Source organism: Corvus brachyrhynchos, unplaced genomic scaffold (assembly GCF_000691975.1).
Source record: "Corvus brachyrhynchos isolate BGI_N302 unplaced genomic scaffold, ASM69197v1 scaffold28, whole genome shotgun sequence".
NCBI lineage: Eukaryota > Metazoa > Chordata > Aves > Passeriformes > Corvidae > Corvus > Corvus brachyrhynchos.
In genome coordinates, this window is record NW_008246058.1 from 1,229,822 (window position 1) to 1,250,911 (window position 21,090).

A 21,090-nucleotide genomic window follows, 5' to 3' on the forward strand; every position below is an offset into this window, starting at 1 on the left:
CTATTTTTTTTTTCCTCCCTCCTCCAGTAGTTGCCAAGCCACCATCACGCTGCTGTGTAAATTTTCTTTCCATGTGCTTAGTCATTTTGAGTCTCTGTGGTCAGTGATGTCCATCCATCTGCCTGCAAATCAAGTAATCATGAAATGAGAATTCCTGTTGGTATGCCATAGTAATCTGTGCTGAGCAGTTGTTCCCTATAATCCTCTCATACACAAGAGTGAGTGCGAAATCATTCCTGATCCTGCTTTGGTCATTCATCGTGCAGTTGATGTGTTTTTTTACATCCAAAAGTCCAAAGTGAAACTATCTGAGTTTCACAGATGTTTTAGGTACCTTGTGTAAAAGATCTGTGGCATATCTCTGTTAGCATTTTCTGCACACTGAAATGGTATATCTTGATGTGGTTTTCTATTATGGCCTTCTGACACAATTATAAGGGCTGACAAAATTAAAGCTCTTTCCTTCTGTTGTCCCATCAGGTTAAAATCTAGCATGGCTAATGCTTTCAAATCTGGTACTTGGCTCTCAAGGCAGTACTCCTGCTCAGGACACTGGTGCTAGGATGTACTGGGACTGAACAGTTCCTGGCAAAGCCTTCGGTTGGATTCTGTCCCTTCCCCAAGGGGGCAGCTGTGAGGATGTTGGTGACATGGTCACTCTTACAGGAAAGCTGCATGGCTGGAGTCACCAGCTGTGCATCCTTGAGGTGGGGATCTCCCTTCACCCAGCCTGAAGGATGGGTTCGTACCTGATGGAACTCTCTGGTCTTCTTTTCCCACTGCTTCAATCAACTACATTTGGGCTGTTCTTTCTTATAAAAAGAAAATTTTCTTTCTCTCATTCTTGTCTTGGCAGGTACCTTAACATGGGGAACCTTCTAAAAGTTTTGACATGCACAGACCTTGAGCAGGGGCCAAATTTTTTCCTTGATTTTGAAAGTGAGAAGATGATTTTATATATTTATTACTCTTTGCCTGCAGTAGACTGCATTTGTCATGTACTAAGTGTATGTTTTCATTTTGCCATCTTTCTAACTGCTTTGCATGCCTGAGCTATGAATAATTGTTCAGCAAACTTCGGTAGAAAGCAATAACCTGTTCTAAAATATCCTCAGGTCCTTAAATGTAAAGCCTTTACTCCACAAAGGGCTTTCAAATTACATTTGACTCTTGAAACCTTGATATGGTTCTTATTTTTTAAACCAAGATTCTGGCTACTTTTAATCAAAATGTTAAAAATAGTTGTAATTATTTCAAGGCTTAGTGAAATTCCAAGGGGATACATGCTTCTTAAAGGAAAAACTGAAAATGAAACCTGATTCTTGTAATTTCCAGTGTTACTTAATGATGCTGCATGCCCAGATTGGCTCACAACAGCTATTCATAGCTCCAGCATCATCACGTTAAAGGTCTATATGTGAACCTTACTGGATCTGGCACAGAAATTTAACCTCATGCCTTCTTAAAAGGGGGTCTCAATGTGTATAGAGATGAAATTGATTTTGAAAAGAAGAGACACGTAGCTTGTCTGATCAATGCCAGGTATTCTAGAAGGTTCACATATGTCAGTGTCTTTTAGTTTTTGTTGCATGGTACAGTATAGCCTAAGAATGGCAGGTAAGTGTTGCTGGCTTCTGCTATGCATGTTTTATTACTTTCTTTTGAGATGTGCTGTTTCTTTACCCAGCTGTACATCAGCAAGCATAAAATAAGGAAATTAATGTTCAAGTACATTTTGACCATGTAATAAAAATACAATGGAATAGCATAATAAAAATATTGATGAAGTATTATGATATGGATAATTTGAGGTGCATTATATCTTTTTTTCCCTTGAATTGTTTTTCAGTTTGATGAAACAGTAGCAGTTGTTTATATTAGTTATAATACAAAAGAAAATGCTTGATGAAATACGGTTTTGCTTCAATGACATTTAAAGTTAAAACTTCTCCAAACCCTTACCCTGTAGTGTTGATTTTTATCACTTGTCTCTTCTGAATATATTGGTATTAAAAGATGCTAGTCATACAAGTTATTCATAAAGGGAAGATTATCAAGGGCTGTGTTCAAAAATCAGAAAGTAAAATTTGTGTAAGACCAACTCTCGCATATTGTCAGAGTAGGAAAATTTAGTGAAGTGGGAGAACTCTTGTGTGAGACCACTGGAGTTGTGAAGCTCCAGCCTAATCTGCAAATATTGAAAATTTAATTGGAGTAAATGAAATTCAAGTTAGCTGGATAGAAGAGGCATAGTTCTAAAATAAATTGCAATAAAATTACTGGGTTTTTTTCTTTTTAAATACAGATTCTTTAGCTATCAGTTTTGTTTTAAAATGCATGTTTTGAGCATGAACAGGATTTGGCATGAGAGTAAGCAGGTTGCTGACATGAAATGCTTACATATGCAGTCAAATTAAGTGACTTATATTATGGCCGAATTGTTAGACTGTTCTTTGTTCATTTTGGACCCTGTTCTGCGTTTGTCTCTGCTGCTATACTGTGTATCCATGCTTCTTTCTCCTCTGTTTCAGATAGCTTGCCTTGACAGGATCTTGGCTTTGACACAGCCAAGATCTTTCTTCAAGACTTGGCACTTAATCTTGTGATACTTAATGTTGTGGTTTTGTGTGGAAGGACAAGTAAGCTCTGTATTAAAAACAAATTTGCCGATTCTCTGTTACGCCTGGCCCAATAATAGGCAGTTTGAAGTCTTTTGTTCTTAAAGCCATGTATGTCTTTGGACTGAGCAGGCTCCAGTGTTTCTTGCATAGTACCATAAAGAGCTAAAAACTAATGTTCATAAAGCTTTCTAGTGCTAGAAACTTCAAATTTAGAAAAGTTTTAGACTTCTAACCATTATTTTTCCCCCAGATGTTTATCTTGGTGCTAGAGTCCAGTGATTTGTGTGACTGACTATCAGAATCCATGCAAAAAATACGATGAAATGTTGGCTTTTGCTTGCCTCCACGTTGGTTAAGCTTATGCTTTCTTTGGTCATTAACCTTACCTATTTGAAACAAATAGCTGTCTTGAGTATTGTTCTAAAGTCTGTGCAATGCCTTTAGAACATGAGCAAAGTGCACAGGTCAATGTTGTTTACATAAAACGGACACCTAAAATGTGGGAAACTTCCAGCTCAACTTTTACGTTGGTGTCATTACTGTCACAGTTGCAAATCCTTTCCAAATGTACTGATTTGAATAGTAGCTAAAATGTAGTGTACTTTGAGATGGCGATCTCAAGCTAGTGCTGACAGTATCCTGCATTATCTCCAGAGAACTTGGCCATGGTTCAGAGGAGCCACAGAGACAGCATTCTCCATAGTAATGCCAACGGAGATGAATAAATTATTTCATCTCCAGTAGTCTGGCATTTTTTCCCCCCTTGCTTGTGAGTTTTGTCCCAGACAGTTTCAGATGACTTGATGTGTTCTTCCCTGGGAAAAATCTCAGTTTAAATAGTTTGCTGTGCAGTGTAAACTTTTAACCCCAAATTTCTCTCCCTACTAGTTCTGTAGGCTAGCCAAATATTATTTTAATAGTCACTAAATGTGTGTGTTCCCCACATGCAATATGTTGTCTCACTTTTGTAGCATTTAGTTCACATAACAGCGTTTGTATATTGTTTCAAGTCTCCTCTTCTGTCTCTATTACCGTGTGAGCATCCTGCACTCTAAATGTATATTGCATCTAGTGCAGTAACATTCTGATTAAATTTAAAATTAATTTACAGTTGAACTCCCCATTTACTTGCAGAACCTCCATCTTCCCTTTTCTTCCTATTGGATTAAAAATAGTAAAGTTGCCCTGAATAACCAGGGGTCAACTCCTGTGGCCACAATATCAAGCATCAGAACATCTCGGTGTGCTGTGCTGCTCTTACCGGGTTTGTTCTTTCTGTGGAAAGCATTGCTGATAAAGGCACGGCTGTGTTGTAACATTGTAGCAGGAACTTAAATGGACATGGAAATTCTATACCTCTTTCAGCCTCCTGTTTGGATGCCTGGCACTGCTGGCTGCTGTTGTTTTAGCTGCCAAGAGTAACTCCAGAAGTACAACTCCCTTTCCTGCTCTGTGCACGCTCAGGTTGGGAAAAAGGAGTTCCACAGTTAGTGATTCTCAAGTGAAGGTCCTGTAGCTTGAGTCCTCAGGTACATACTGAGGGATGCTATTCCCATAATATGGGAATGCTGCCTCCATCTATTCAAGATGATAACAGTGCTTAGGAAGAGGGACCTCTCCTTTGTTCTTCCCTGTGATGGGCTTACGGAATACAGTGCCCTGACCAGCACTGGGAAGCAAATAAACTAATTTTGCTCTGGGTCAGCCAGCATTAGGCCCTAAAGATTTTTTATATCATGCCTTTTAACCCCTAATAACATCTTAAATATTTTGTGAAGGGATAATTTAAATTTATTTTTAAATTAAAATAATTTAAATTTGCTTTTTAAATTTGATCTCTGTTTTAGAGATGGCAGAGGAAAGGAGTTGGGACAAATCAGGTTTACGGATTTCTTTTATTGGAGAGGACTAGGTTGACTGAAAATGTGATACCAACCAAAAGAAATAACTCAGTACCTACTTGGTTTTAAAACAGATTGATACTTAGAAGTTGGTAATAATCAAAACAAAAAAAAACCAAAAAACAAACAAACAAAAAAAAAACCAAAAAGAAACCCAAAAAAACAAAAACCACCCCAACAAATTATGTATCAACCATTGGTTTAAGTTTCCTGGAACATTTTAGGGAAATGAAACACAGTAGTTGGCTGATTACATCCTACACTGAGAGGTGGTGATGGTGTTGATTTGCCTAGCCAGCTGTCCAGTGAAGAGCACTAAATTTGTATCTAGAAGATGATTTTCATTTCTAATTTTGCTCTGGGTCAGCCAGCATTAGGCCCTAAAGATTTTTTATATCATGCCTTTTAACCCCTAATAACATCTTAAATATTTTGTGAAGGGATAATTTAAATTTATTTTAAATTAAAATAATTTAAATTTGCTTTTTAAATTTGATCTCTGTTTTAGAGATGGCAGAGGAAAGGAGTTGGGACAAATCAGGTTTACGGATTTCTTTTATTGGAGAGGACTAGGTTGACTGAAAATGTGATACCAACCAAAAGAAATAACTCAGTACCTACTTGGTTTTAAAACAGATTGATACTTAGAAGTTGGTAATAATCAAAACAAAAAAAAACCAAAAAACAAACAAACAAAAAAAAAACCAAAAAGAAACCCAAAAAAACAAAAACCACCCCAACAAATTATGTATCAACCATTGGTTTAAGTTTCCTGGAACATTTTAGGGAAATGAAACACAGTAGTTGGCTGATTACATCCTACACTGAGAGGTGGTGATGGTGTTGATTTGCCTAGCCAGCTGTCCAGTGAAGAGCACTAAATTTGTATCTAGAAGATGATTTTCATTTCTAAACATGGAGGGTCATAGTACTACAGCTGTTCTGCTCACTGGTGGGTTTTGAAATGAGGAGCAGGAGTTCTTGTGGCCCCTCCTGCTCTGCCCCTTCCAGTGTTGAAAAATGAACTCTCCTTGCTACACAGGGTAAAGAAAAAAATGGCATGAAAAATTAAATAGGCAGGAGATGTTCTCAGTGTGAGACAATCCAAGTGACAAGTCTTGATTGCATTATTTAACAACACAATCTGGAATGCTACAGAGCTTTACGTCTTAGTCTGTATTTCACTATAGCATTTCATGTTCGTGCATGAACTGCTGCCAGTCAACTGGTGCTTCCCTGTCTGCTCTTTTCCCTCATTTTTTGTCTTCATTTCTTACAGCAGTCTTCAGCAGCTTTCAAAATTATGTGACCTTTGTGATGATCTGAAAAGCACTGGCCACTTTTACTCGATGCCTAATCAATGTGGTGCTCTTTTATTTATTTATTTTTAAAGGAGCGACCAGGTTCTTTTTAACCTGTGCTAATTCTTTGTTTCTCAAAAGATGAGTTAAACTGTTGCAAGGTCTATATATAGGGATATTTGTTAATAAAGCCCACTCTTAATGCATTAAACTATAAAACATAAGAGATATTATGCAAAAATTACAGCAAAATCCAGACAGGCAATGCATGTGAAATTTATTTTCTCCTAATACAAACTTTGTTTTCTCTTGTATTTTTCTAGTGTGTAACACTAAGATACTGTGGGAGTTTTATTTCCAATGTAAAGATGTACCTAACTTCCATGGGAAGTTGTACATATGGATCATGGAAAAAGTGCTTCTAAAAAGACATTTCCCAGACTCTTCAAACAACACGAAGTCATGAGGATATATTATCCTTAATAACTTTTGTTTGTCCCTATAAAAAAGAATCTATTGCTAATACCCTGATTTTTGGCACTGGAAATAATGGACTAAAATACAATTCTATTTAATCCATAACCTATTCTGACCATGTTAACAGAGAAGTGGGGATTTTTTTATAAGAGCTTCAGTAACTAACAATTATTTTTTTAAATATGAGTCTATAAGGAACTAACCTTATAGCTTCCATCAGAATTTTAAAAGAAAAAAAATGGTTTCAGGTAAACCATGTTTGAGATATTTGTACTAGGTGATTGTTTTTAAAGGGTAAAACCTTTTGTTGATTCTTCTCAAAACATACTTCTTACAGAATCACATTTAAAAATGTACCTGTAGCTTTTTGAAATTATGACCCAATATACTTTTGGGAAGTCCTTAACTAATTAGAAAAAAAATGGGAGACAGCTTATATCTTTAAAGACAGGGGACAAGAAAAAAAAGCCCTACACAAACTCACACTAGATCTTCTTGTTCTCAGCTCTGATTGTGCAATAAAGTGCAATAAAGAATATGTTTTGAGAATTAAATATATTTAGAAATAAAAGATACAGCTCCTTTCCCAACCAGTTAAAGATGAGGCAGACAAGATGGAAAATAATCTGATGCAGTGTTTCTAGATAACAATAGACATGGATATCTCCTGTGCTGTCTGCAGTGAGTGTGTCCTTTGAGTGTTTAGCTAAGTTTCTTCCAGCCTCTACTGCACCCCAAGGTGATATTATATGATAGTCATAAAGACAACTCATCAGAATTTCTTCTCCTAACTCAGTTTTAAATAAGTCAAGAAGATTGAATCCAGGTGAATTTTTGGGATGGTAAATTAAGAGACTACTAAAATGAATACAATTAGTCTCTTGGAGTTCCTTACACATTGCAGTAGCTCTTCAGAGAATGAAAATTCTTGATGAGTTGCTGCATGAAGAATTTGTCCCATAGGTGATGGTGTGCCTATTGAATTCCATGTTGTTGTTAAAAAAATATATATATACATTTAATATGTTCTGCTGTTTAGATGCCCAACCTACAGAATCTGAAAAGGAAATTTATAATCAGGTGAATGTAGTGTTAAAGGATGCAGAAGGAATACTGGAAGACTTGCAGTCATATAGAGGAGCTGGCCATGAAATACGAGAGGTGAGCTAGAGCGCTACAATTGTGCACAACCTGTGGTTGTTCATTGTCTGATCTTAACCAAATACTGCTGGGGTTTAACTTTGCTTGCAGGAGCTGTTTTGGCAGAGCATGTTGTCTATTAAAATCACTGTCTTGAATTTCTGCTCTGGAATGTTTCTTTTTAACAGCAAAACAGATGTTGCTTGTTTCAATCATATTAATCCACATATATATTAGCAAATGATGCTTCTCAGAGTTTTTAGTGAATTGTTGCTATTGATTTTTCTTTGTATTCCCACATATGCTCTTTTTGAGTTAATAGTGAATTTGGAAAGAGCGTGGTGTGACTACAGTGCAATATTGAGTAGTGTTGGCATCCTCTTGTATGGTAACTGGAGAAGCCTGGTTTGGTAATCCTAACACAAAGGCATCTCATTTTCAATCCCTTTTAATTGACTTTTATTTACTAAAGTAGATGTTTGGATCAGAAGCAAAGTTCCTGTACAGAACGTCACTCCATTTTTCCTTTGTTTAAGAAAGGGTGGGATAAATACTCTCCCAACCCCCTTTCTTTCTTCCTCACATGCAGCAATGGGGGCTGCTTTGCTCCTGAAGGAAGGAGTTACTCACTGTAACATACCCTTAAAAAATAGTACTAGATAGGAGGAGTGTCTGCTCACTCCATATGAATTGAGATACTAATAGCCATTCAGCTTTGAGAGTTTTTCTCTTCAAGGAATTCATAAGGTAGGTTTAAGAAGGATAACTGTCACACAAAACCCTTAGGAGGGAAGATAGCTTACTTGTTCTTTAAGGAAGGAGTGTTTTCAGGGACAGGCTGTAGGATCAGGCAGGAATGTGTGCCTGCAGATCCCAAGGAGAAATGAGAGATACTCTTCTGAGAGGAGGTAGACATGGCAGGAAGGAAAGTTTCTAGGACCAGAGAGGAGTGTGCTGCAAGCCACAGCCCAGGGTTGGCCAAAACAGTTTTTGTAATCAAGAACTTGACAGTGAAAATGTTGCCGGAGAGTTATGAGCATTTTATTTGTGTTTTCTTAGTATATTTCCAGTTGCTAACTGGAGAGGTTGCATTTAAGGTATTCTGTGTCAGGGAAGTTTACTGCAAAGACAAAGCCTATAAATTTATCCCTCAAGGCTGTGGTATACATTATGTCCTGGCGGTGCTTTATGTTGTTGATTATGCTTAAATGTTCCTACTGTAATACTTAGCCTGAATTTCACAGCCATTTTTTTTCTTTGCAAATTTGGGAATTAGTGATAGATACCAACATTAGGATGAGGCTTTGATCGCTAAATTTTTTTTGCTTGGAGTAACCACAATAAAGTTGTTAATTTTAATTAACTAGATCTGGTTATGTAAATTTTCTTATCTGAGTAACTTGATTTTTAACCATTTCTTTATACTCTCTCCAAGCTGTTTTCCTGTTCAGGATGCTTACTTTCAACACAATTATTTAGACCTTTTTGGAACAGACATGGGTTAGTACATTCTTGTCTCTCAACTGAAAACTTCTTAGTAGGTAGATTTTTAATTATTAGCTCTTCAAGCAGTTGTTCTGCATAGGTGTTTTGGTTTTTTGTGTTTTGTTGTTTGGGGCTGTTTTGTCAGCAGTGCATCAGTTATTCCCAATCTAAGCATACTTTTCTTCTTTTTTTTTCTAATTTAAGGCAATACAGCATCCAAATGATGAGAAGCTGCAAGAGAAGGCATGGGGTGCAGTTGTTCCACTAGTAGGCAAACTAAAGAAATTCTATGAATTTTCTCAAAGACTAGGTGAGTAGAAAGGTGTTAAATAAAGGGGGTTTTTTTCTTCATTAATTAGTATATTTGGCATATTCATATGTGATCACATCTAGGTCAGCTCCTTAGTGGAAAAAAGCTCGTATTGCATAGATTCCTCCCATACACTGGATTGGATGACAGCAAACTTGCTTCAGTGGATACCTGAGAGGAGAGAGAGATTGGCAGCATACTTGTTACTCTTCCTGTACTCCTTTAGTTACTCTGGAAAGCAGTAACTAGCTGACTGACTCGAAATGAATGGACTAAATAATCAGAAATTAATTCTTTCAGTATTTTTGTTACCAAGACTATTTAAAAGAGATTGTATTATTCCTCCCTAAACACCAGAAATAATTTGATCTGGGGAAATGCCTGGTCTTGGTTCATACAGATGCAATACTTGAGATGGTGCTTCATGCCTCTTTTGAAACTCACTGATGTGGTGGCTAAACTGATAAAACTTATCAGACTTGTTTTTTCACCAGCTTTCTGTTGTTATCTCATTTTTTATCAAATTTATTAGCATAGCTTGTAAAAAATGTGTTTAAAACATGGAAACTTTGTGCAAGCAAGTTCTGCTATTTTAAATGGGTGAGGTATTTTTGTCAAGAAGATGAACAGGAAGTTAGATTATAAGTTTATCTTGAATAACGTGACTTGTGCTTACAGTTAAGTGCCTCTTGAATTCTGTCTTCTCATAAAGGCTGAAGTCTGCTAACACAGGTTATTGAAATGTGTTTTACACAAGTATTGCAGACAAAGCTTGAGTAAAACTTTTCAAGAAGGTTTTTTGGTGGCTGTCAGTGCTGATGAGACCTGGTACAGCAATTTGTAAGTAAATATGACAGCAGTGACACATAGATAAGCAATCAGTCAAGCCTCTTTATTATTAATCACCATGTATTTTGGCAGACGTATGTTTTAAGTCTAGCATGCAAATATCAGCCAATATTGATACAAGAAGCAGGTGCAGTTGTTTATTGCAAAATTGTCTCCTGTCACTGCAGAGGCAGGACTGCGAGGCCTGCTGGGAGCCCTGACGAGCACTCCGTATTCCCCAACACAGCACCTGGAGCGAGAGCAGGCTCTTGCTAAGCAATTTGCAGAAATTCTTCACTTTACACTCCGTTTTGATGAGCTCAAGGTAAGAGTTTGTAATCAAGAAGGCTGGAAAAAGAAGCCAAGTCTGTTCAGTGAAGCAGTCTGAGTTGTGTTCTATTCTGGAATAGAATGTGCAGTGGGTATTCAAATATCCAATATGCTTGGCTTGCTCTCCTGACCTAGAGTTAGATTAAACTGGAAAGCAGATGAAATATCATATTAGCTTTAGGCACTTGTTGTATTTCAGTTTATATTAATCATGTTTCTTCACCCAAATTTGGCATATCTCTTGGGATAATGCTGCTGCTTTTAGCTCATGTGCACCCATAGTCCAGCTATTTTCTTCCTAATGTGCAAAGAAGTAAGCTGAAATGATAATTAATTTGCTGGTCTGGTCCTTCGAGTCAAATTAGCAAAGTAATGTTTTTCAGCCTACTAATTTCCAGCTTTTATTTAGAAGACTGATCCTTTTCTTGTTCCAGTTAGAGCTTGTTCTGAATCTGAGAAACCAGAAAGCTTCTTGTTGTGGTTCCCAGTTCCCAACATGTCACAGGCCTTTTTGCTTCAGGAAGTTGAATGTTTTCTTGTTGGGTATATTATATTTTACAAAAACTTGTTCTAATATTTTTCTTGAATTTGTCACAACTCTCTTGCTTCTGTGTCTACATAGATGACAAATCCTGCTATACAGAATGACTTCAGCTACTATAGAAGAACTCTGAGCCGCATGAGGATTAACAATGTCCCAGTAGGTAACCCTTGGATGAGATGAAATGTAATCTTCTGCTACCACCTCTCTTCTCCATACACAGAACAACTAAACCCTTTCTTCTGTTTTTTAGGCAGAGGGAGAAAATGAAGTAAATAATGAGTTGGCAAACAGAATGTCTTTATTTTACGCTGAAGCGACGCCAATGTTGAAAACCTTAAGTGATGCCACAACAAAGTTTGTGTCAGAGGTAAGAGTATAAATTTATGGCTTGGATAATGTGCTTCAGAGCACTGCAGGGCCAGACATAATGGGGAACACAACTTCCACCATCTAGAAATAAAACTTAGGGTTTGAAGCCTCAAGAAATGTAACATGTCTTTCCCAGATGTTGTAGGGTTAGGGACTCCAGCCAGGCACTGTGTGTGTGTGTTGCCAAAAGCTAATGGATAGTGTCGCATCAGTAGTGATGACTTTCCTCAAAGAGGGAGGTGGGACAGGTAACTATTTTGCCTGTATTGTGATGGTGATATAGAGCAGAAATTTCAGAAAATTGAAAGGGAAACAGCTTGATTCTTTGTGCTTGAAAAGGAATGGAATTGAAATGTAGCTTTCTTTTCTCCTTCCCAAGACACTCTTGTTACACTGTGTAAAGTCAAGTATACTGCATTATTGCAAAAGGGAGGAGGAACCTGAACTGGAAAAGTATTTCAACATTTTGAGACATCCCTATTTATCCTTGACTACCCAGTCACTACAAGTATTGTGCTTGCCCTCTGGTAACTGTGATGATTTTTGGCTTACATGCAAAAAATGCACACTATTTCTTAGTAAAAAATAATTGTACTTTACATAATTAATACAAAGTTACATTTATCTTCTAATGGTTTTTTTGCTGAGTTCTGCTTTATACTTGAAATGCCTGAAGAAAATTGTCCTCTTGTTTTATGTTTTCTTTATGATATTTATCTGCAACAATTTTAAGTTTTACTATTACAGCAGATGAATATATTTGGCTATAGAAATTTTTGGTTTTGTAGGAGTAGGTTAGATGATTCCTTCAAAACTTTCCAAAAGTCAACCATGTTAATGGTGTAATTTTTTGACTACAAACAAGCAGGCAAAGCCTATGTGGTAGCCTTTCCTTTGTAAATTGCTAATCTGTATGGTAACATTTAAAAAAAAAACCAAGACTACCTGACTTACCATAGCTGTGTTGATGTTTTTAATTGCTCCACATTGCCATGCCAGCAGATAACTGGTTTGACTTAGGTTTTGTCGTATAATATTTCACAGTAATTGAATTGGAAACTGTTAATCTTCTTTTGCAGAATAAAAATTTACCGATAGAGAATACAACAGATTGCTTAAGCACCATGGCAAGTGTGTGCAGGGTCATGCTGGAAACCCCGTGAGTACAAACAGTGCTTGGGTTGGGTATGAGTCATCTCTCTATTTCAGACCTGACTAGTGATGCATGAGGTGAAAGAAATATAATCAGGGTAATTAGGAACTATGGTGTTTCCTTTTTATCAGCCTAGTTGTTTACCTTGACATGAAACCCCCTTGTCTCATTTTGCCAGCCACGCAAATCATGCAGTCTACTTTTCTGAACACATTAATATTTAAAAATAGAATGGCTATGGAAGCTAGACAACTTCTTGGCACTCTTTATAAGTGGTTTTCTCATGTATAATTCAGAGGAATAGACTATTTGAGCATGATTGCCTAGGGCCTCCTGAAAGTGGGGGCTGTGGGCAATGCAGGGGATTGTCCTTGCGGGCTGGCCCGGCTGATGGCTCTAACAAAATGACAGTGCTCCTCTCAGGGGAATTAAGAGACAACTTCTAGGCATGAAGGCAGTCAGTTGTCTACTGTACATTGAGAGGCACTGGGAGTATGACCAAAGTCAGACTAAACTTGGATTATTTTTTTAAATCTGTTTCTTCTGTGTTCTAAATAGTTTTCTATTGGTAAAATTATTTGGGCATGAGCTATGTCTTTTTCAGTAAGTTTCTGTCCAAATACCACAGGACATTTGTTTTGGAGTACATTAAGAGCTCCAAGCATTTATACTCTTACCCTTCTTAAGAAGGGACTGTTCCATTAAAAAAAGTAGTTAAATGTTGTCCATTACCCTGCCTTTTTTTTTTCCTAAGTCAGAAGTTTGGATGTGTATTAGAAGGTGGCAGGGAGAAGTGTAGGAAGCATTGGAGACCAAGTTAGTATGTATTGTTTTAATGTTTTTTGTCTCTGAAAAAATCCAAATGGTATAGCAGGATCCTGTTTTAGGTTTGAGAATTTTTATTAATCTTCAGGTAACTTTCTAAACGGTCATCTGGCTTTTGTCAGGTTATTGAAAGGAATAAAGAAAACTCTCAAAAGTTTGGGGTTGGTGGATTTGGTTGGGTTGGTTGGTTTGTTTGTTTTTTCTCTGAGGATTTGTAGTAGAATTTTTGTCTTTAATCTTATTTTGGGTATTACTAGTATGTACTGTTATCTTGTGTTTCATAGATAATAACCTGTGGTTTTGAATTACAGTGAATATAGAAGCAGGTTTACAAATGAGGAAACAGTATCATTCTGTCTGAGGGTAATGGTGGGTGTCATCATACTCTATGACCACGTGCATCCGGTGGGCGCTTTTGCCAAAACTTCAAAAATTGATGTAAGTTTACTGTTGCTAAATAATCTCCTGAGTATTTAAATTCTATGTAGGCTCCTTTTCTGTCTTCCAGGTTCTAGTATCAGGTATATACACTGGGTTGGTGCTAAACAGGTAGCCGTGAGCAAAAATATATCTTTAAGTAGTGAGAAATACAAACTAGGCCTTCGGATGTGCAAGTGGGTCATGAAAAATCTGGTTTTTATGTAATTCAGGTAGTTTCTAGAAATATTTGTAGACAGTGCTTGTGTTGAAAGATCCAGATCAGAAATGTAATGGCTGAATGTAATAATTCTTAGTGGATTTATGATAAACATATATTTTTGCTCATGGTTCCATTTTTTTAACGTTGATAAAGCAGAGTTTCATATGAAAGTTGCATTGTCTAAAGTTATCATAGAATGGTTTGCGTTGAAAGGGACTTTAAAGATCATCCAGTTCCAGCGCTCCTGCCATGAGCAGGGACACCTTCTACTGGACCAGGTTGCTTAAGGCCCTGTCCAACCTGGCCTTAAACACTTCCAGGAATGTGGCAGCCACAAGGTTCAAAGTCATTCTCCCTCATCTTATCACTCCATGCCCTTGTAAAATGTCTCTTTCCAGCTCTCTTGTAGCCCCCTTTATGTACTGGAAGGTGCTCTGTGGTCTCCCCAGAGCTTTGTCTTCTCCAGGCTGAACAGCCCCAGTTCTCTCAGCCTTTCCTCACAGGAAAGCCTTCTGATCATCTTCGTGACCCTCCTCTGGACTCGCCCTGGCAGGTCCATGTCACTCTTCTGCTGGGGACACCAGAGCTGGGTCCAACCCTGGCAGGTCCATGTCACACTCTTCTGCTGGGGACACCAGAGCTGGGTCCAGGTGGGGTCTTACAAGAGCAGTGCAGAGGTGAAGAATCTCCTCCCTCACCCTGCTGGCCACATTTCTTTTGCTGCAGCCCAGGACACATTTGCTTTCTGGGCTGCCAGAGCACATTTCCAGGTCATGTTGAACTTCTCATCCACCAATACCCCCAAGTCCTTCTCCTCAGGGCTGCTCCCAATCCATTCTCCACCCAGCCTGTATTTGTGCTTGGGATGCCCTGACCCAGGTGCAGGACCTTGCACTTGGCCTTGTTGAGCCTCATGAGGTTCTCAGCCTGTCCAGGTCCCTCTGGATGCCATCCCTTCCCTCCAGAGTGTCAGTAACACCACACAGCTTGGTGTCACCAGCAAAGTTGCTGAGGGTGCACTGATGCAGCTTTTTAAGTAGCTAAGCCAGTCTGTCGTAGGAAAATGTAGTACTGAAAGCTTAATTCCTTTCTAATACCCAGAAAATGTCTTTACACTGCTGCTATCTTAAAATATTTATTTTTGATCTTTGACAAACTGAATACAAAACATTCCTGTAAATTCAGAAGGTATTAGCATGGAAAAAACTAATTTTTTTAACTCCTAGATGAAAGGATGCATCAAAGTTCTTAAAGACCAGCCTCCTAACAGTGTAGAAGGCCTTCTAAATGCTCTCAGGTACTCCTCTTTGTTTCTTGGTTTGTTTTTTTTTTTTTTAATGTTTTGATATGAGTTTTCATGAATTGTTCAGGATATTTTCTTTATAGCAAAGTATTCAGTGACTCTTACAGGGAGAGGTGAATGTGATTATTGCAGGCTTTTCTTCCAATGTGTCTTGAGACAAGGATGTATGAAGCAGCCTCTGGGTTTTAAACCGGTTTGTGAGCTTGCAATTGTTCATTCTACGATAACTTTTTCTATGCATGCAGGTTAAGAATGAGTCAGTATGGCGTGGTAAGTAACTAGAAATTGTTCCTTTTGAGAAAGTACTTCAGGCACAAGTCTCTGTGTTTTGCTGTAGAATAGACGAGACAGGAATTTGCTACGTTGATTGGAGAAGAAAAACTAATAATGCAGTATATTAATCTAAAACCTGCTAATTTGGGCCAATAAAGCTGTATCTATAGTCAGTACCATGTTCTTTGCATGGGTGTCCAGCATTGGAGGAGTGGCAGAAAGTGCCAAAATGCGATAGGCAGATGAAGTCTTCGTTCTTGTCCTGACTTGGAAAAGTATCATTCCTTTGGTAACAAATAACTGTAACTGGGTGTTGTTACTCATGCACTTGCTTGGAATGTGGAAGCTTTAGTTTGTCTTGCCTGAAAGTGTCCGGTTGTGATTTATTTTCCTTATCTGCAGTGAAACTGCTTTAATTTCATTTGCTCTCTTTTTAATTTTTTTGTGTTATGAGGTGGTTAGTAGTGAAATAATGTGGTATTGTAGGTGGGTTCTTTTGCAAAGTCTTTTCAGATTATTAGTTAAAATAAAAAAAATCCATGCCTAATTTGAAACTTTATGTGATTATTTCCATGCTAAAATCATGTTCATCTCTGAACTTCATGTACATGACCAGTCTTTGAGATGGTGGTCAGTAAAAACACAGGCTTCCAGAGGGAAAATGCTGCATTATCATTTATTTTCTGACTAGTTTATTGTGATTGCAGCTGCAATGATCACCAGTCTTTACTAGTACCCCATTTTTTCCCATCATTGTTGACACCGTGAAAGTACCTGGAAGGTGTAGTTCGGTTCTCACTGCACCGAGCAGTGACATTAACTTTTGGTTAATTACACAACCACAATTAACTTAATGGTTAGCAGTGTAAATCCAGTCCCTGCTCTCAAAGCTGTTCTTTCCCTGCTCCAACCCTTTCCATGCATGGATGCTGTAATAGTCCTGGTTTTGTACATTTGATTGCTCATCTGGGTAGGGTATTTAAATCTTTTCTAAACCTCATTTGGAATTGTTAGAAAGAGATGCAGAGGTGAGCTGCTGTGTGCTTGTGTGATGAGAACAGGTTCAAGATGTCATCATGACAAATTAAGTCCAAATCTAAGTCTTTGATTCTGGAGGAACAAGAAGTTCTCTTGTTTTCCCAAGAGACAGATAATATGTTTCCAAAGCAAATGGAAGGTGGTATGGATTTTGGGGTGAGATCAGCTCTTTGTAATTTCAAATTCATCTGAGTACTGTAATCATGTTCAGCTTTTCCACATGGGCAGAATACCAAATGCAATAACTTTTCAGGATTTCAGAAAACCTTGGGCTTCATGTTTGTTGAAAGTATAAATTACCAAAAAGTGCTGAAATCTACAATGGTCTTAACTTCCGAACTAAAAAGTCATTATATATTTATCAAGTGAACAAGTGAAATAGTACTGCAGTTGTGGATAACAATGAAAGTGCTAATTTAACATGTTAAATTTAAATTACAAAATAAGTTTTTTTTGCTTTTAGATTAGTTAGGAAGGAGGATCAGGAAATTAATCATAAAAAAAGCGTGCAATGAGGATATATTTTAAAAATAGAGATAGCTAAGTTTTTTATAGTGATTTAAAAATGTGCTATTGTTCTAGAGAATTTTGAAAGGGGAAGGAGCTGAAATAAGCACGTATATGCTCTGTAGTTTTAGCAGCACAGTCACTTAACTAAGCAGCAAATTAAGCTGAAAAGTGGTTAAATCCATTGTCTTTGAGGGATCTTAGAAAGGTTTGGTCACTGGAAGTTTTGAAGAAGAATTTCTGAAGCTGCTTTATTTGAAGATGTTTCCTGTGGGCAGAGCCCTCAGCATTAGTCTGGTGGATAATTACCTGTCACAAGTGCTACTGTGAGTTTACTATGACAGCCAATGTCCAGCTGCGGCTTATTTTGAGCTCCCCTTGGTGCAAGGCTGCTGGGTTATAATTCTGATTGATAATAGCATTTTCTGATCAGAACGTCTGATTTGTGTTCTCAGTGACCATGGAGTGGGTGATGATCCATGGCTGAGGGTTTTGCTCTGGTGTAGTCAGGTTGAACCATAAACAAAAAAATTACACATTTGTAAGCCAAAGTGCAATAGCATTTATGCTCATCTTGACTTTATTTCTGTGTTTAGGTACACAACAAAGCATTTGAACGATGAGACTACCTCCAAGCAAATTAAATCCATGTTGCAATAACAATTACCTGGAATTCGCACCTGCTGTAGACAGTATTCTGCAATGACTGAGATGCACAGATTTTTTTTTTTAGTGATTGCAACTACTATCTCGTTCATTCTTGCTTTATATTTTCTCTCTTCCTGTTTACCTTTTTTTTTTTATCACTTTCTTGTACCTAAGTAAGCTCAGACTTCTTTTCTGTGCCAAATCAATGAAAATTATCAATTCTGGAAAGTATTTCTACTTCTCAGAATAGCCATCCTAAGTGGCAGCTAATTATGCGTTGCATTTGGATTTCTCTGTACTGGGGAAAGATTTGTGACTTGAACTAAATATTTTTAAACTTGTGGTTTTTTTCTTTTTTTGAAAAACTAATATTTAATATTGCTTCTTCTGCATGGCAAGACTGCCTACTTCTGCTATTTAAAAATCCCTTGATGACTTCATTTTCTATTGCAGCTTATTTTCATGTGCAACCATGAGGAAACTAAAAGCAGATTTGTTTAAATTAACTGTGTTTGTACAAAATGGTACCCAACACAAAAGTTTTTTTAAATGAGTAAAAACTGTTTTGTTTAAAAGTTACGTTTGCATTTTGACTCATTTTTGTAAGGATGTATGTTGTATGTTTAACCTTTAATAACTAACGTTAAACTGTGGTGTGTGCGTAGCAAAATTACGTATGCATGTTCATGTCAAATGATTGGCTGTGGATAAGATAATAAAATCAGCTTTCATTTTTCTAAGTGTGGTTTGATTTACCAGTATTTTGAGTGAGATGTCTTCGTGCTCTTTGGATTTTTACAAAAAAATAAATTTATAAATTTTATATAGTGAAAACTCTTCTGTTTCATTACCAGTAACCAGTTGTCTAATTCACTGATTTAAGCCTAGCGTGTTTTAGGGTTCTTACTCTTCACTCTGTGCTGCTTCCCTGTCTCCAGAATTATTACTCAGATAGGGTTTGTGGTGAGGAACTTGGTGCAATTCATATGGATCCCAGTGGACGTTGCTGATGAAGCTGCATCTGGGCTACCCTTGCTCCTCAGTACAGCCATCAGAAATGACACTGGGCTCTTTCCATACCAGGGGTGGGGAGATGAACTCCCCTGGCTCTGTACTGATGTGTACTCTTATGGGTCTAGGTATTTGTACTGTGTAAAATCTGAATAATCACAGCATACTAAATAACGTTTCTTCTTTGGGTAACAATTTATAGCAACAAGTCTTGCATAGGTTGGTGAAGAAATAAAAGCTCTTTTGGAGGGGAAAGGATTGAAGGGGAAAACATAGTGCCCTTCTGAAGGACCTTGGTAGTTAGATGGGCAGAGAGGAACTGTCTGAAATTCAGCAAAGGCAAATGCAGGGTCCTGCACCTGGGGGGGAACAGCACAGACTGGGGGCTGACCTGCTGGAAAGCAGCTGTGTGGAGAAGGAGCTGGGCGAGAGCAGCTCTCCATGAGTCAGCAGTGCCCTGGGGGCCAAGAGGGCCAATGGTGTCCTAGGATGCATCAGGAGGAGCCTTGCCAGCAGGTCAGGGAGGTGATCCTGCCCCTCTGCTCAGCCCTGGCAAGGCCTCACCTGGAGTGCTGTGCTCTGTTCTGGTCTCCTCAGGACAAGGCAGATGTGGAGCTCCTGAAGTGTGTCCAGCATAGGGAGTGGAGCATCTCTCTTATGAGGAAATGCTGAGGGAGCTGGGCCTGTTCAGCCTCAAAAAGAGGTGACAGAGAGGGGACCTCATCAACATCTGTCAGTATCTGCAGGGAGGTGTCAGAGGGTGGACCAGGCTCTGCTCGGTGGTGCCCAGCAATAGGACAAGAGGCAACGGGCAGAAACTGATGCCCAGGAAGTTCCACCTGAAAATGAGGAAGAACTTCTTCACTGTGCTGTGACCAAGCACTGGAACAGATTGTCCAGAGAGGGTGTGGAGTCTCCCTCACTGGACATTTCCAAGAACTATCTGGACATGATCCTGTGCCATGTGCTCTGGGATGACCCTGCTTGACCAGGGAGGTTGGACCAGATGACCCACTGTGGTCCCTTCCAGCCTTAGCCATTGTGGTATGCTGTGTAAACAGGAATTGAGAATGACTAGAAAACTGGAAAATGGTATGTTTTGCCCTGATGGGTAAACATTAGTGCTCCTCATGTGTTTGGTGCTGTTGTGATTATGTTTAACATGAGTTGTCAGCGTTCTGGAAAGGAGACTTGAAAGCTGCAGGCAATTGTGAGCCCCTCAGCTTTATTTGGTGGACAAGTAATGTTTTGTAACTTTGCATGCTGGCTCCAGATAGAACGTATCAATGTGACCGTGGTGGCTTTCCTATGGATACCCCTTCTGCACCATCAAGAAATGTTTTCCTTTTTATCTTTTGTTTGTTTGTTTTGGAAGGAAGAGATCTGCAAACTTGTAAATCATTACACTTGAAGACTTTGGAGGAGGTTCAGGTGTATTCTGGGTACCTGTGTGTCCATCTCTGTTAGACAGGGCAATACATTTTTTCTTTCCTGCCAAAGATGCTTAGGCAAGGTCTCTGCCGCAGAGAAGCCAACCCATGTGCTTTGCTGGCCACAGGAATAAAATACTCTTGCTTTGGTATGATACTACTCTAGTCCTTTTGACAATATCACAGTTGAATCAAGCTGATAAAAAACAAAATTGGATTTGTTTGGGGTTTTTAAAAAGGAAAAAAAAATATTTTCCCCAGAATCATGTGATTGTAACAAACTGTATGCAACCAACCCTTCTCCAGGGATCTGAAAAGGAAACTGTCTTCATCAGTTCATCACCTTGAGGAAAAAAAAGTATTTTTGTGTCATCCTTGTTGCTGCAAATACAGTTAAGGAGTAATAATCCCAGGAGGAGCAAATCATGCTCCTGTCCAGTGTTATTTTTGGGAAGTAAAGCTTTCTAAAAGAAATCTAATTTACAGAAAATGGATTTTAAGCACAGCTTGTGTATCTGACTTTTTTTTTTTTACTTCTGATCTTGTTGAAAAACACTTGAAACAGTAAATCAGGCTGGAGTGCTATTGTGGCAGAACCAGCCATACAGCAGATTCCTTCTTTGTCTTGTCTCTGTGGCTGCTGACTAAAACAACACAATTTCTTCAGTCGACTGTTTTGGACAGATCTTCCTTTCTGCCGCCCTGACAGCATCTTTGCTTTTAAACATCGTTGTTCTTGTGGTCTGAGAATAATTGGAGCTTTCCTTTATTTTCCTCTGGCATTTGTGTTTTGCAGTTTCTTTGGGTACACAGCTGGGACGGGAGATTAGAGCTGGCTTGCCTTGGAGTTGGCTGGCCCACAGCTCCACAAGCTTCCCCACTCATGAGCTTTCCAAGAAAACAGGCTCTTCCAGTGCACCAGGCATCAGCTGTTAGCAGTTTTGAGCTGCCACTGC

At 38.4% G+C, this 21,090-nt stretch overlaps 1 protein-coding gene across 7 annotated transcripts in view; it reads left to right on the plus strand.

Annotated features, from left to right (window-relative positions):
- Positions 1-18,433, plus strand: part of FAM49B (family with sequence similarity 49 member B) — a 75,510-nt gene extending 57,077 nt beyond the window's left edge. For 3 of the 7 annotated variants that reach the window (XM_017746092.1, XM_017746091.1, XM_017746093.1), the window contains 10 exons: positions 857-939; positions 7,340-7,461; positions 9,130-9,235; positions 10,252-10,388; positions 11,016-11,093; positions 11,188-11,304; positions 12,386-12,465; positions 13,596-13,722; positions 15,151-15,221; positions 17,642-18,174. In XM_017746092.1, the coding sequence (XP_017601581.1) occupies positions 867-939; positions 7,340-7,461; positions 9,130-9,235; positions 10,252-10,388; positions 11,016-11,093; positions 11,188-11,304; positions 12,386-12,465; positions 13,596-13,722; positions 15,151-15,221; positions 17,642-17,705 (975 nt within the window). In that variant the 5' untranslated portion in view covers positions 857-866 and the 3' untranslated portion in view covers positions 17,706-18,174. Of the gene's footprint in view, positions 1-856; positions 940-7,339; positions 7,462-9,129; positions 9,236-10,251; positions 10,389-11,015; positions 11,094-11,187; positions 11,305-12,385; positions 12,466-13,595; positions 13,723-15,150; positions 15,222-17,641 lie in introns of all 7 variants that reach the window. The other 4 variants (XM_017746090.1, XM_017746094.1, XM_017746095.1 and 1 more) reach the window with 2 other exon arrangements.
- Positions 18,434-21,090: the final 2,657 nt, after the last annotated feature.